We start from the raw sequence: 17,172 nt of genomic DNA on the forward strand, positions 1-17,172 counted from the left end.
AGCTAAGGCGTGGAACACCACAGACTTCCCTGGTGGGAATGCCTTCTAATGAGATGCATTTTCCTGCTAGAGACTATCACAGCCCAGCTCCTTTTTTATTTCATTATCCTTGACATCTTTAGCCATTGAATAATCAGCTACTTTGGGGGAAACACTTAATAGCTCTTCTCCTTGAAATGAAATACTCAAAATGTGGCAACAGCACTCCGAAGAATGAAAATCAAAGCACTGCATGGGCATTTGATATGCAGTGAATACTGTGTTATAAACTTACTCTGCTTTGTAGAGCTAATTTGGCTCCAAAAAGGGTTTGAGGGATAGCTTTTGTCCTGGTGAGAAGAGCATGAAGTGGGTGGGGAGGGAGCATGTACACTACATGCATAGAAATGGTTATATTTTCCCAGTGCAACTGCTGTTAGCCTAAAGATTACTTCAGTTCATTCCCACAGTTTTTATTGCACTAGCCCAGGGAGCTTTTGAAGGTTACAATATTATGTTTTTATAATAAGGCTGATTATGACAGAGTTTGATGGAGCAGTGAACTTTGTTACCCAAGGGCCAAAACAAGCAGGCTCATAATGACCATACTGGTTAATAATGATTGTGAAATAGTTTTAACATTCAAGACACAAATGCCATTTTCTGATTGTCTGTGGAAGATACAAAACTATACAGCAAATAGCTGCTCCCTCTGAATGCACCAGCAGAACTTTTTATCTCTGACCTCCTGAGATGCTTTCTAATTCAAAATAACAGGCTACTCCAGGTAATGTCTTTTGGGACAGCTGTGAAGTACAGACAGGTTTCAGGTTATTCAAAGTAATTTGGTCTTTGAGTAATATCAACAGTTGTGCCATGACCAAAAAGACACACACCTCCTTTCCATAGCAAATAAATTCTACCTCTTTCTGCTTACAAGCAAAAATGTCATTGTGTCTTTATCTCTGAGGTAAACTATCTGTCCTAGAGTTGAAAATGTATCAAACCAGTTGGTGGTGCCACAAGATCATCTGGGATATAAGGACCCATGGCCAGAACTCGGAGCTGATTGCACCACTGCTTCCCAGCACTGCCCACTGGCACCTTATTGCACAAACAGCCACACTGATTTAGGAGAAAACCCTCACCAGCTGAAATGCACCCACCCTCAGACCCTGGGGCAAGCACAAAGGGACACGTTTCCCTTGTTGTACCACCCTGCAATCTTATTCCTTCTGCTAGCACACTCCAACATCACCCCTAACAGAAAATCCTTTTCTAGGCCATATTGCAAAAACTACAATTTGCTGAGGTATCTCAGAGAGAAATTGCCTTGTTACCAGCTGACACACTGCTGTACATGAGATTTCACTGAGGAGCTGGCACACTCTCTCTGCTTTCATTCAGGAGTGTATTGCTTATCCATCTCATGTGGGCACCAAGTGCAGGAAAACCCTTGCATGATGACTTCAAAGATCTTCATCTTATCTCTGTTGGACCTGCTTCTACACCAAAAAACATTAGCTAGAGGAATAAAAAAGTAAAAAAAAAAAAAAAGGGAAAAAGGAGAAAAAAGCTGAACAACCCCTGTCTCAGTATTTCCAGACAAGGTGACATGCTGCACCTCTTATTCAGGCAACTGTTTATCAAATTGCTTGATTATAGGTGAGTGCATAATCTTTGAGAGCAAAATTAGAAGTTGCTTTATAAAATGAGTTCCTATATTGTGCCCGAATATACTTAGGACAAGATAGACTAGGAGATTAGCAATAATTTATGCATCATATAATCTACCTGGTACTGGCCAATTCTACTTTGTCACTGTGCTAAGTAACAAAATGTCATCTTCTTACAGAGAGTAAATCCTCTACCTTACCTTCTTCTTTAGAAATATATTGAATTTTTCAGTCTAGTTCTTCATATGGCTAAGCTATACAGCAGGTGAAGACACACAGCATAAATGTGGGGGTTTTTTGAACTCTTGAGTAAGCTGCACATTTCCACAATTACAAAATAATCACTTAGATGGTGGAAGAACCCACAAGAAGTCAGGATCTTCCTATTTCAAGCAATGCAATAACAAACATAGCTGAAGGGAAATAACAGCAATGTGGGCAGCTAGAATGCTTGATTCCTTCTATAAATCCAGAAAGAGCAGACCAAAGGGATATCCCTGACCATATGATGACATGCTCAGCATATAAAGCTGAGAGAAGGATAAGGAAGATGCTCAGAGTGGTGGTATTTGTCTTTCCAAGTCACCTATGATGGAGCCATGCCTTCCTGAGAACCAAGGAGCCTGCCCACCAAGTGTTGAATAAATTCTTTGTTTTGCTTGTGCGGTTTCTGCTTTATCTATTAAACTGCCTTTATCTCAATCCATGAGTTGCCTCACTTTTACCTGTTGGATTCTCAGCCTCATCCCACCAGGGGAGTGATTGAGTGTGGGGCTCAGTTACCAGCTGGACCTAAAGCACAACAACCAGTCTAAGACATTCTTTTGCCCCAGTAGTTTACTGTCCAGTTCAGGGTGAAAGACAGCAACAAAGAAGGCTCGTGACATTTGTCATAACTGGTCTGCAATTATGTCACAGTCCAGTGACTTAAGTAGGTTGTCCATAAGTCACAATTTTTGCCTACTTACTAGCACAGCTTATTCAACCATTCATTTCAATAAAATAAATGTATTTCTGGGACTAATACAACTTAGCCTCTGAAAAGGGGTAAAACTTTACTTATTTCTGCACATTATGAGGGATTAATGGGCAGAGAGAGGCAGAGGCTGGAAAGAACCTTGCTCAGTCTGCCTACTGCTAATGTGTGCAGCTCAATAAGCACGGGGAGAGGCACCGGCTCATGGTGTATATCAAAATCCAAGTTAATACCCCTCATGGAGCAAAAGGAAGTGTGAAGATGGAATCATGCCTTATATGCATGGCCTTTTATTATAACTGTATCCCAGAAACACAATCAACCAAAGACACACTTCACACACACGGTCCCCAAGTGCTTAGCTTAGCTGGCTATACAAACTGTGAGGCAGATTATCTGGTCTTCAGAGGCACAAATGTTATCTTTTTTAATGTATGCAAATGTAATGTAATTGTAGATATTATGGCAGATTATTGATAACCGCAATTATAACTCATGGGTTCCATATTGCATCCACCAAAGTAATTGGCAAATTTCCCAATGATTTTAAAAGAAACAGATTTGCTGATCAGACTCATTTCTTTCTAGGGAAGCAAAAATATCTCAAGGTTCTGTGACCATATAAGACTGCACAAGAAAATAAATGATCACCATAAACATCAGAAAAAGGAAAATTATTATCAATTAATCAAATGTAATTATTCAGCCTGGAGCCAGCCTGGGTCACAGAGTTAATATCTACACCTGACTGGCCACCATTCTGCCAAGAAGCTGTTTTGATGTATTTCAGCTGTCATAACTGTTCAGCATTTGATATTAATACCCAAGATGTGTGAAAATACTCCTCAGGACTTTGATAGAGCAATTTTGGTGCAAGTGCTACATTGGTAAGTGTTTGAACCCTCTGGCAGAACAGTAAACAGGAACTATTTAGTTGCAAGGCTAAACTGCACTTAACAAACTCTAAGAAACTGCATGGATACTTTATTTTCTCTGTAAGTAGAAGTTCAAACAGTTTCAGTGCTTTTGTGCTTTCATTTGCCCAAAAGGTATTTCATTAATTAGTAATCACATACGCCAAAGAACACATTTCTCAAGGAGATGGAACTTTATGACCTACTGATCTGGAAAAAGAAATTACAGTAATACCTGCATATAGATTGCAGGTATCTCACAGCCACTGCAAATAAGTATGGAAATACAGCCCATTTTCACAAAGGTAACTTGCAACCCTTTACACATTCAATCTTGTGAAGTTAGTTCTCAGAGCATCCTCACAAACCTGGTATTCAGTGCTGTTGGTTCCCTCCCTGCTCACACAGGCACAGGTTCCCCTGAATGCTTGAGACCCCAAATCTCCCTTCCCACTGCTTGGTGGGGACACAGAGGGCAGGGACAGTGCTTCTGTTTGATGTAGAGGAGGCTTTGGGGAGCCAGCAGCAAAACATCTCTGGAGTAGGGAGATTCCTCTGCACACCCACGAAACACATACTGCTATAGAATCAAATTATACAGCATGTCACTTAGAAAACCACGGTCTGTCCCCACTCAGGTCCTCAACTTAGACATGGCAAAAAGTGTGGTGGCTTGTGCAGTCTTGAAATAAATCGGTGCCAGTCTGACAGGCCATGCTTTCTGATTCACAGTCCCTTTTCCCAGCTATCAGCAGTAGGAGAGGGGTGGGAAGGGATGCTTTATGAATGCTGCTCAGTCAGGACAGATTTGAAGGATGTGAGTATACACACTTTTATAGTGCAAGATGAGGGTGGAAGGAGAATCCTGATACCAAAAAAGAAAGTCAGACCTTTGCAATCATTTCAGGAGGGGATGGATTATCTCCACGGTGTTTGGCAAAAAGAATGAAAGCATTTTCAGTTCTCATATTCCTCACCTCTCTTAAGATTTCAAACAAAGCATCACCCCAAAAATACCTAAAATGCATAGTTTTTGTTTCATGAAAGTGGCCAAGACCACAAGTCAAAGTGGTATGACTGTAAACATATTTAATAAAAGGGAAATAGATTGGTTTCTTTTTACACAGTCCTTTTGTCCTTTTACCTTTAATAGCAAAATTTAAGTGATCAAAGCCAAGAATTATGATCTTTTTACTTATGGATAGTCTGGAATGACCTATCCAATTTATTTAGTTGCTCATCACAGGTGCTACAAACAACCTGTGTCTGTTCACTTTGCTTGGTGAAATAAATTTTTTACAAAGGTAAAAAAAAAATCAGCGCTATGCAGGAATTTAAATTTATTTACCCTCTTGCAGAGATGGATCCCTCACAGTCAGAGAGTTATTCCACTCAAATATATCAGAGTACTTAAGCTATAGAATTTGATGTTTAAAAATGAATAAATAGGCTATGCACAAGAAGAACAGCTTCAAATATTAAAGTTCTTGCTGAGAAAAATGTATTCTGTGCACCATAATGGGACTGAAATGATTGCAGAATGGCACACTTTGCCTATAGCTTATTTTCTATATGGAGTACCTGTAATCTTAACAAAAGACAGATAGACAGATAGATATCCAGATATAGTTTAAAAGAGTAAACAGCTTTTACACCCAGTAATCCTTCACACTGTGACTGCCTACACCTGGTTTTGTCTCAATATACTGCTTTTCTGTAAATTGAGGCTGGCTGGGGATATGAAATGACAGCATGAAGATCACAAACAATTTTCCACAAATATTAGCTTAAATATTTGAATTAAGAGGCTTCCAGCTATTTTTGGCCTCTTCATTACTTTCTCTTTAGGAAACAGATATAATCTTAACTCAAATTAACACAGGTGAAGACAGCAATGCAATAAAGTCAAGATTGCTTTAAAACCCATGTCAAGTTTGCATAGCTTTGCATCACCTACCTATGTTATCTAATTACCACCTAATGGTATTGAGTTAAGCTAAAATCCCAGCTCCCCTAATATTTTTTAACTGACTGACTTACACAAAAATTACAAAGGACTGTCTTCAGAGAGATTTTACTTTGAACTGGAATTAAAGAACATGGATTCTGTTTGGGTTTTGTTTTCTTTTAGTGAAAACAAGGCATTTTTGTTCTTTTCCCATTAACAACTGAAGGACCAAGTTGCGTAAGAGGCAGGGAAGATTTCAAAACAGAGTTCTTGGATGCTGGTGGAAAACAAACCATGTGCCCTGGTCCCTGCCAGCATGGTGGGGGTGGGCAGTACAGCCCTGTAGGTTTGTTCCCTTGAAGAAGGTAAAATAGCCCCTCTATCTCCTCCCCTGGCCAACCTTGGAGTAAAGCTGATTGCTTTACATCACCCTTGAACTACTGTTGTTTAATACCTTAGAACAGCATTGTTCTCAGCCTATAAACCATTCAGAGATAAAAGAGAAACACCTCCCAATTTGTTTCTTAATGAAGGCTATTTTATGGTTGACAGCAGCTTTTGCAAATATGCACAAATTGCTCCAAAATTCATTGCTCTCTTCCACATACAACAGTATGTGCTACAGTCACCACATTCTTTTTTCCTTTTTCCTGGAAAAAAAGCAATGGGCTCCAGTGTAGCAGGACTCCAAAGAAAACCTCCCTATAAATATATTTACATTTAACAATGGGCATTGTCATTTCTGAACTCACAGAGGCTGAAGTCTAGGAGCAGAAACAAATGTGACTCAAAGCATCTTGACCCAAAAGCTATCCTGACACTAAGAAGCCCCAGGTGGCAATACCCAAACAATTCCTTGCCTGGCTGGTGCTACTTACTGGGAGTGGAAAGAAGACAGGCTGTCCACAGAGAAAAGCATCCGAGTATGAGCTCTTAGCAGCTCCAGCTTTTGGGTCATAGCCCAATCTTCCCTTCTTTTGATTGAGGAACATGCAGCTGAGAAAAGATGTTGGTTTAGTTTTTTTTAAAGGGCCAGGAAAAAACCATGCCAATGGTTTGTGTTTTACTTAAAGCAGCAGTTGAGACTTCACAAAGAAAATCTGTGCACTTCTTATTTCTGGTTCAGAGGATTTACATGCTCTTTTTAATGATCTAGGCCTTCAGCAGTGGGTAATGCTTCCCAGTCCCCAGCTTAGTGCTCATGCAAAATTGAAGCACTTTTGAGGCAGTCTAGAGCCTACAGATGAATCTCAATGTGCAGGCAAAAAGAAATAATGGTTGTTCAGCACTTCAGAAGAAGAAGAAGGGGAAATTATGAAAAAAAAAAAAAAAGAAATCTATTGAACTTCAAACATCTGGGAAGCCAACCGAGAGCATCTGAATTTTGAACAGCATGTTTACATTCCCTTTGCATAGTGGAGGGGGGCAGGGAAATGAACAATAAATGGGTTTGTATATAGATTTATATATAAAAATATACATCAAGTTGTCTATTTTACTGACTTATACGTGTTATAGATCTAAAATACGTATCTGCACATGTACCTATGTACCACATCCACTTTGCATGGTTTTGAGAAGCAGAGACAATATGAAAATGCCTTATTTCTGTGAACTTGATGCAATGACACAGTTCAGTGGCTGGTGCAGCTATTGTGGGAACAAGGACAGTCTGAATGTGACACAAGGGGTCACTCGGGAGCCTCCTCAGCAGTGGTTTTCCTATTTTTTTAGTCTGCAATGTGCAAGAACAGCAGGTTGGGGAAGAAGTTTAAGACCCCCATCATTTTTTGCCACTGTTGTTCTGCATGCTGGGGATGGCATTTCACAGCTGACCTGGGTACCTTGAAAAAAAAGAGAAAACTAAAAAGAAAAGAAGAAAAAGGCTAGCAGCTGCTTTCAAAGCAGTTTTGTCCAGTGCGCTGTCAAGTGAAGTGACTTTCTCCAGACAGAGATGAAGCTCTGGGAATTTACTGTCTGCTCCCCCACCCAGCATGTTTTCAGGGCTGTGCCAGGGCAGCAGTCAAAACACCAGGAGGTTTTTCTTAGTTTGTAGTGAACAAAGGAATCACGGCAGGAAGGCGTGCAAAGGGGCAGCCTGGTGGTCACAGAAGTCCTTTGGTGTGTACATGTTTCTGGGTACAGCACAGTTCATGATACTCGTCACCTGGGGGGGGGTACCAGGGATGCAAGCAAGTTCCTCTGCAGATACATGTGACTTGAAAAAAAGACCTTTTAAAATATGTAAATAAATGCCATCTATAGTATCCCTGTAAGTCTAGCTGCCTCCTTTTACACTTTTTTTTCTAGGTACCCACCACTCTGAATTCCAGTACTAGTTTCCACCTTAGTTGAAAACAAAAGCACTAAATCTAACCCCCAAAACAAACCTGATCCATTTCTAAGCACTGCTGTTCCTCAGGGCTGGCAGTCTTTACTCCTCTTCAGAGGAGAGTGCAGCAACCAACCCAGGTGCAACATCAGCCTCATTACAAAAACATAATTATACAAGTTACTGGGAACCCAGAAACTGCAATCAACCAACCGAGATCCTCTCCGAATAAAAACCTGGGAGCAAAAAATAGAAGAGGCTGCAAGGGCTTAAAGATTTGTATTCAGGGGGTAGGAGAGACAGAAGAGTCTGACAAAAGACTCACTTTCTACTCTTACAATCAAAATATGAAGGGGATGAACAGTTATGAGGAATTGTGAAAGACATTCCAACAAAACCTGAGGAGAAAGAGCTGTAGGTAACCTTGCAGGTGAATGGCAACGCTGCTGCTACTTACCACATCATGCTGCTCATTTATGTACAAATTGGGAATGCAAGGGAATGACAAAATGAATACAGCCAGTGAACCTCTAAAGGCAGCACAAAATTAGATCCTGGACGGGTCACAGCAGCGTGTGATAGGCACCTCTCTTCCCCTTCAGTATTAGCGGTGATTTGGCACCCTACCTGCACAGCAAAAATAGCCTCACTAAATCTGATCTATGCACACGGCTTTGCTCCATACAAATGCTTTTTTTTCCTAAAAAAACCATTAAAAATATAAAAAAAGGAAAGGATTTCTCCAATGTAGTTTTAAAGAATAAGAATTCTTCTTCAGATGATGATTTCTCTGCCTAACGAGCTAATAGAGGAAAACATAGAAGATAGCACTCAGGTAACTGAGATACAAGCTTAGACAGGTATCAAGGCAGTCTGGAAAACACTTAAATGTTTAGCACAGTCACTAAGACCTCAATGTCTCTAAACAGTGTTAGACCACAGCCACATACCCTGGCTGCATCAGACTGTAACTTGTTTGCCCAGAAGAAAAAGTAAGGTATCATTTTGACCTTCCATTTTCCTGAGTGCTTTCAGGTATTTTTGCGAAAAAACTACAGATCTACTGGTCCTACACATTCTCATATTTAATTAACTGAAGAAACTACACTTATAGGATGCAAATGTTCCTGCCAGGGTGCTACTGAGTGCAGCACTTTTGTTTGACAGCCCACAAGACCTTGGATGTGCTCTTCTTTTCCACCCTGCTCTTCTTTTCTGCCGTTACTGTATCCAAGAAACAGCTGTTTTCCATTTAGGCCAGTGGGTGCAGGATGGAGACTAAGCTTTGGGACTCACTTCCAAATCAAGATCACATTTATGAGCCTTTCAGGCATCAGACCACCCTCGCCGCAAGGGCTCCAGATCCCACACAAAGGGCTCAAAAGGAGCTGGGGAACATGGATGGAAAAAGGAAGCATTGCTGTGCAAAGTTGTGGCTAGTCAGAAGCTGTGGTGGGTGGACTGATGTCAAAAGACGTCTTTTGGGGAATTAATGGGATTACGAGTGTGTAACAAAGGGCTTAATGAAGGAAAAACTTGGAGGAGATAAGATGTAGGCTGGAAATATTCAAGGGGGTATCTTCAAAAGCTTCAGATGCACTAAGCATCCATATTCCTCTTCTAATTATTTTAAATAACTTTATTTCCTGTCTCAGATTTGTTTTTCTAGAAGCCCACAGGAAACCTCCAGGACAATCAGGCAAACAGCTGCAGATAGGAAGTTAATGCTGCAATAAGAAATGAATAAATATCCTAAAGCTTTTATCTTTTGGTCCCAAAGCACTTTGCAGAGGTAAATAACAGAGACACTGAGTGATTTGCACAGATATGTGGTGAATACACAGAAAATCTGGAATGGGCAAATGACCCTTCCCATGGGCCCATCGTTACTCAGAGGAGGAGCGTGAGAGGGATTAACTTACAGGAAGAGTAGCTCCCTCTGTTTGCATGCCTGAGTACTGTGAAGGATAGAGCAAGGCTGGGAGAACATACCCCAGTCAGATTAGCACCAGGAGGGTTTGTAAGGTCCACCGCTGCTGCCTGCAAAAGTGGCTGGGCACACACACCCACACGAAAAAGATCTGCTGGAAAGGGCAGCAGTAGCAGAAGAACAGGCAGGTCTCAATGGCTATGAACATAAAAAAGAAGGTGTCTTGGTCTAAGAGCTGGAAGCAGCCTTCCACAAAGGCTTAGAGGGACAAAACCCCCTCATACAACAGTTTGATTAAATAAGAAATTATTGTTATGTTAATGCACATATTTTAAGTGAATACTATACTCAGTCGAGTCTAAACACAAAAACTGTCAAGTCTTTTGCAGGCCTTTAAAGAAAAAAGTAATTTCCCTGGGCTTGGGGCATGGCTTGGTATTGCCTGTCAGATTTGCTTCCAGAAGCAAATATCTAGTCCAGTGGTCTTATTCCGTTTACAGAAGTTTATTTCCCTTTTTCAGGTATGTCCCGACCTTAGCAATTTCTCCACTTACTTGAGTGAAAAACCCCGTTTTAAATGTATGTCTTAGAAAATGGTGGTTCTCTGCTTCTCTGTGTGTTTCCTCTGATGCTTCCAAAATGGCTACTTTTTCTGTCCAAATATACTAATTACTCAAGATAAAAGTGCCAACTTTGTCTGCTTGAAAACATTGCCTATAGCAGCTTTGTTGATGGGTATTCCCTTGATCTGGGTGAGGGGAAACCATGTTCCCAGCAGCTGATTTTGAAGATGCTCTTGCAGCAGTAATGGGCACAGAGTTCCTCTTCCCCAGGAGAGCTGCCTGTCAGGACACAGGGAGTGACAGGGAGAAAGAAGATGGCCCAAGTGACAGCAAAAAATGTCTGCAACTTAAATTTCAAGTAGGAAAAAACCCCTGGGTTTCTTCATATATTTTATGGAAGTAAAGAGCCTGTATTTCCCCAGAGAGTTCCAGTTCTTTGGAGAAACAGAGTTATGTGCTTCATTCTGCACCACCCGCAGCCTTTCAGACCATACGTATATAAGCATGTTTCACTTGCAGCAACCTTCCAAAAAGGGAACAGACTTCAAATTATGGAAGAAAACAGATTGTAGTATCAATTCTAACCCACATCTCAAAACTATTAATAGGAGCATTTGGGAAGAGATACTCAAGCACATTTTTAAATTTCCTTGAAACAAGCTGGATTAGGGCAGAGTATTGAAGGAGCAGAGCTGAAAATTGGCAATACGTTGCTGAGAAATAATTATTTTTTATATGGGTGCTTGATGTCTGTAATGGATTTGATCCAATGATAAATGGAAAATAAAATGACTTCTGACAATGGCAGAATGAAAGCAATCCTTATTTATGATGTGTGGCTACCCTTACTAACATAACCCCAAGGTATTCTACCCCAGAGAATGAAAATATTGCAGGCTAGGTCTAACTGCAGCATTCAGCATCACTTGTTATCTGTGTAGTGAAGTTCATAGGGACACTGGTCACATTTGCTTGGAAAAACAGCTTTTTCCTTATCTTATGGATTCTTCAAAAATAATACAGAAAATTAGGAGGCTACAACATGTCGAGAAGCAAAAGGGATTAAGTAAAAAAGATGGCCAGAGAAAGAAAATAGCTGTAAGGAAAGGAAGATCTAGGGGTAAAAGAAACTAGTAAAACGTTATCCCTCCACATCTCTCCCTGAGCTGTGCTTACTTGGGGATTGGAGGCACTGCAATTTTGTATTTGGGCTGCCAAATTAAGTTCTTCATCGCTGTTATTCAAAGACATGCAATACTAAGAAATAACAGCTTTTCTTTTTTATAAAAAATACTAAGACAAACAAATGCGACTTCTCAAAATGAGAGGCTGTATAATGACTTTTGCTGTACAATCAGAAGCCCCAGCTTAAACAACGTCTGTGACTTTTGTCATTAGGGTAATGCAGCCTTCTAATATGTGGTGTGACAAACACCAAAATAAATGGCTTTCATGAGATGTACATGCAGAGAGGAAGATGAAGCCACAGAGCCTTTTGTGCTGGGAGTGATTTTCCTGCTTCTGTACATGGTGCCAGAAGAGCACAGTGACTGTGAAGGTTTCCCCCCTTGGCTGCCTTGGCTGCAGGATCTTGTAAGAGCTCTTTTGAAGGCAAAAGGGCAGATGTCAATCCTTGATCTTTCTGCTGAGAGGGTGATCTATTAAAGACTTGGCTAGCTGGGTATCTACTCCCTCGACAGGCTGCCAAACCCATTGCTTAAGATAACAAACTCCTATTTGCCAGATCAATGCTGACCCTACGGCAAAAGCTCAGTCTCCTTTCGTTGAATCTGCAAATCATCCAAAAATACTTTATTAATTGGGGAAGGTAATGGTGGGAGGTAAGTGTCAGAATCTCAGTGGCTGTGTAAAGAAACTGAACAAAAAGAAGTCAGGTTTCTCTCTGAAAAGAAGCGTGTATTTGTCCACTCCAAGTGCAGTTTGATAAACCCTCTTAATCTGACAAGGGGGGGGGGGGGGGGGGGGGTCATCAGCAAACTCCCCAAGCCCTCCTCTCCCTATGCATCCCAGCAGAGGAAGACAGACAGTGTAGGCAAACAATAATGCTGGCTGAACTGCCCAATATGTCTATTTAATTAGCACTTTAAGAATCACAAAAGTTTTCTCCTTGCTTGAAGGAGAGAGAAGAACATGTGCCTGGCTTGACAGAGGGCAAGAGGGGGTTTATAGACCATTTCACCTTAATAGTCAAGGAGGAAATGTTGCAACGCATATCCAAACTGGAAAGACAAAAAAACCTCCCAATTTTTTTCTGCTTCTCTCTTGTACATCACTGGGATGTGGGGTTTGATATAGCAGCATGGAATCCCTCTGTCCAAATGAAAGGGGTGCAAGACACTGATTTTCTATACATGCACAATTCTCCCACCACTGCAGAACCAGCATGCATGTCTTGGAAAATATTTCTCCATAAAAGCACACATGCAAAGTAAAGTAACAGAATCACAGAATGGTGTGGGTTCGAAGGGAACTTTAAGGTCATCTAGTCCAAATGCCCTGCAATGAACAGGGGCATCTTCAGCTAGATCAGGTTGCTCAGAGCCCCATCCAGCACAGCCATGAACATTTCCAGGGATGGGGCATCCACCACCTCTCTGAGCAACCTGCTTCAGTGTTTTGCCATTCTCATTGCAAAAAAATCTCTTGCCATAGTCATTTTCAGAGGTACAGTAATTTGGAAAATGTGCACAAATTGCTCAAACAATTATTGATGCTACTGAACTTCCTGCCCTGTAACAATGGAATTTTCTTGCCCACAAAAGCACCAGTTCTGCAGGGTGCCTTTTATTTTTGTTGCTGTTATCTTTCATGACAGTCAGCCATAAAATCAAATGTTCCCTCAACAGAACTCTCATCTTTGTTTTTTAAAACCAGTGTTCTTATTCTTTCCTACATTAATGGGAAAATATTCCAGAGACATAAAGGCATAAAAAAGACAATGACCTGCCTTGTATTTCACATACATAGGAAATGAAAGAGTCAAAGATGTGCACCAGACATTTCCAAAGCCCCCATTTGACTTCTTTATGAAAACGCTTAGCTTTTTCCATAAAGAAGAAAAATTCCAGTGAGTCTGAGGATTTAAAAACAGAGTGTAATGATCTTCTCTGTAAAGCCTCTGGTTTCTCAGACTCGATCAGTGTAAAATATTTTGCAAGGCTCTCTCTTTAGGCTAATTTAATTAAATAAAGTGGTACTAGAACACCCTGCCACTATTACGGTTTTCATCCTCTCCAGCCAGACGGCAACAACTCCTACAGAGTCCCCATGCATGTTCTTTACAGCAAAGCTTTACCCACTGTTTAAAAACACCCCACAGTGCAAAGTATATATAACTATTACTCTTATTTTTTGTCTTCTCTCTTTCACAAAGAAAAAAAAATACAGAGAAAAAAATATAAATATTTATTTTCCTCTCTTAAAAATTAACCTTTTTAATACATACAACATTTCTATCTAGCATCTCTCTTCAGTGAGAGCCTGGCTGCACTCTAATTCCATCTTGTGTGCCATTGCTATTGCTGTGCTGTTTTCCCTGGTCTTATCAATGACAGAAACAAATTTGCCTTATGAGAAGAGTTAATCATCTCTACATAGATTTCATTCCTGGGCACAGGCTCAAAGTCCATGAACACATAATCTTTTGCAAATCAAAACCTATTTCTCTCTTTCATGCATCATTTACAATCCCAAGATGATGTACTGCTAGCATCACACCTGTATTTTAGTTCGCTTTCTTCCTGATTACTTGTCCTTTAGAAAAGAAAGCACAAGTGACCTTTACCTCTTTCCTCTCATATTTTATTGTCTGTTTGCCTTGTTTTCCTTTGCTCTGCTTGTCTGTGTAAAGAATTGAAAGCCTGGTTCCAACCCAGCAGCAGAATATCTCCTCAGCACGATCCTCCTTTCATAAGCAGGCAGAACAGAACTTAAGAACAATAAAATACCAGGAAAGAAGAAAGCACAGAGTTTTCCCCCAGTTGCTGGATTACACGACTGACCCTGCAGAAACACTGTGTGAGTGAGATCCCTTTGAGCCCCAGGTCACCCATGTGAAGTCTAGACCTAATCTGGTTTGTGGGCGATTTCTCCTGCCTCTCTAACCACAAGCCTGCAGGCAGCAGCAGCAGTGTAGGCTTGGACTGCCATCCTTACATCACCCTCTGAACAGCTCAGTCATTACTGCTGTGCCCTAGGTTACAACTGTACTAGCTAGTCAAAAATAGCAAAAGAAACCAAAATAGTATCAAAAGTGATAGAGTCCAAGGGCTCTGCCAGCCTGACTGGTGCAAGCTGCCAAGCTGATATCTCCTTCTTTGGACACCAGAATGAACCCTCACAGCCACTGTCTCCTGCAATTTTTTTCTACAGCTTCATCTGCAGTGAATATATTTTCCTGAGCTTCCATTTCCATTGTGCACAGCTTTGACACCCTCTTCCCCCCCACCCAGTAGATTATATTAATCTTTAATTGGATATGGTTCTCATTTGCATATAACTGTTGTTGTTTGTTATGCAAAGTATTTGTCCTCTAAAATATTTTGATGTATCTCTTTTAGAGATTGGCCTTTTACACTTGTAGAATGCAGTTTGCTTTATGACGTCACCAAGTTTTCCCACAATGAGATTTTTGAGAAAAAAAAAAAGAATATTTCACCTGTAGTGAAAAATTTTCATGTTTCTAAATGCTGATGTTCACAAAAGCTTAAAAAATCAGCCCAGTCATAGCTCTCCTTCTGTTTGCCCTTCATTCCCTTGGGCCCCCATGGAGTAAAAATCCCTGAAGATGTATTAAGCAACATGATTTTCTTTTTTTTTTTTAGTGTTTCTCCAGCAGTCAACTTGTGGAAAAGCCAATTTTAACAAATGAATATGCAGGCCCCAAGTCTAATACAGACTTCTTTTCTACAGCCTTTCTTCCTACACCCACCTTCTCTTTTTCAAGTGAGAGTACCAAGAAAGGCTTATGCTTTTTGATCTCTGTGCAAATAAATGAGCTGAAACAAATAAAACCTGGTTCACAAGAGACTTCCAAGACATCTGGTGGAGTTATTTTTCTAAGTAATTAGACCAAGTGGTGGGGTAATTCCCAAATGGAAAGCACCTTCTTGCTTGGTATCCAGTTATTTCTCAGAGCCATCAAAACAGCCGTAAGTCCTGCTTCTCTCCTTGCATGTGTCTCAGACTCTGTTGATTACCAGTCTTCCCAAACACTGCTTTATTACTCAAGTTTTTAAAACCTCCCCCCTTTTTTTTTTTGTGCCATGAGGATCCTGTTTTACTTCCATGACTGCCGGTGGGATTTCTGGCATTGACTGAGGAGGGATGCTAACCTACTGTAGTTCTCCATCTAACAGGCTCTATGGAGCAGGCAGAGAAGCGCAATGAATAACAGCCAGGTGCTTGCTCTGGATCAATACACTGCTCTAAAGTGTGCCCAGGTGTCCTTTCTCCTTCTTTCTTGATGAAAACTGATTAAAGTTCTCCTTTTTTTCTCATATCTCCCTAAGAAAACATCATTCTAGTAACAACCCAATTGCTCTTTGACACTTTGGGGAGAATGTGGTTCTTGGTCTGTGACAACAACACAGTGCAACCACTGTGAATTTGTGACACTGGAGAAGTGAACTGGGAGTAGACCTGTCCTAAGAAAGGAATTTCATTTTGTTTGTGCATAGTTCTGGTTTTTTGGTTTCAGACGTGGTCAGGGTGCTCTACATTTCTGTTTCACCAACTGCCCTGGATGCAGACATCACCTCTGTGCTGTGACAGGAACATTTTGTAATGCCAGATATAGAATTCACAGATGTAATGGGAGTAAAGAAAAGCAGCTGCCATATGAAACAGCTACTTGATTACAACAGTGGGCTTGACATTAATGGTGTTAATTCCCATCCCTTCATGACATAACACAAACTCACCAGAGGTTTCATCTACTCTCTCGTCCACCACATGGTCCTTCTGATGAACCCATTCACTGTTGCACTTAAAATAGATCTGTGTGGCTGGGCTCGCTTTGCAGTACAGATTCACGGGCTTGTTCTTCACAATGTAAGCCTCTTCGGGTTCGATGAGGAAGTGGGGCAATGGCTCTGGAGGATCAGATGGAAAAGTTTCTGGAAGCTCATGAAAAAAGTCATCATCTGTAAAGGGAAAATAAAAGAACCAAAATTCAGCTGGCAGACACTTGAAAAAACTTTGTGTAAATTAAAAAAGGTGCATACTTTTTGAATAAAATGTTTTCTTAGGAGCATTCCTAAACTGAAGCTTAGATGCACTATTGTTTCCAGACTTCTTCCAAAGAAGAAAATTGTTCTTTACATCCTGAGCTTTCTTTCCTCTCTGTGATGTGACAGGGATGTGCACATTCACAATCTGGGATCAGTCCTTTTTTACCATCATTGGCAATACCAGCAATAAAGCTTTGTGTTAGAGCTTGGGAGAGTTGCCTGCAAAGCCATAAAGAGAAATAATAGAAACTTTCAGAGGCTTCAAGGTCACATTTTCAATAGTGACTTATCGCACTGTGTAATCAGGTGCGTGCAATAGCTGCTGGCAGCTGAGGCTGGTCCAAATAGGAAATAGCACCTTTTGTTTCAGATGAGCAATTTGAAATCTGCTCTAAGGGCAAAAGACTAAATGCAAGTCCAGTCTGCACCTGTTTGTCCGTACTCTGACTCTCCTGCTAAGACTGCTAATGAAGGTGCCAAGCTATGCTTTATTTTCTCTGTCTGTAGAACATTGGTCTGGGCAGTCTTGCTATGGAGAGGACAGAGGACGTGGGAGCTGGCACATGGGGCAGGGCAGCTGGGACATGGTGACATTTTGGGCCA

The 17,172-nt window shown here is 40.9% G+C and overlaps 1 protein-coding gene across 3 annotated transcripts in view; it reads right to left on the bottom strand.

Annotated features, from left to right (window-relative positions):
• The window catches only part of UNC5C (unc-5 netrin receptor C), a 252,542-nt gene that overhangs the window by 76,672 nt on the left and 158,698 nt on the right, over positions 1–17,172 (bottom strand). For all 3 annotated transcript variants that reach the window (XR_011150534.1, XM_069013117.1, XM_069013118.1), the window contains exon 2: positions 16,261–16,482. Coding sequence is in view for 2 of the 3 variants with exons in the window: in XM_069013117.1 (XP_068869218.1) it covers positions 16,261–16,482 (222 nt within the window). In the remaining variant the exon portion in view is untranslated. The remainder of the gene's footprint in view (positions 1–16,260; positions 16,483–17,172) is intronic.

The sequence above is a fragment of the Aphelocoma coerulescens genome, chromosome 4, assembly GCF_041296385.1.
Source record: "Aphelocoma coerulescens isolate FSJ_1873_10779 chromosome 4, UR_Acoe_1.0, whole genome shotgun sequence".
NCBI classification, from domain to species: domain Eukaryota; kingdom Metazoa; phylum Chordata; class Aves; order Passeriformes; family Corvidae; genus Aphelocoma; species Aphelocoma coerulescens.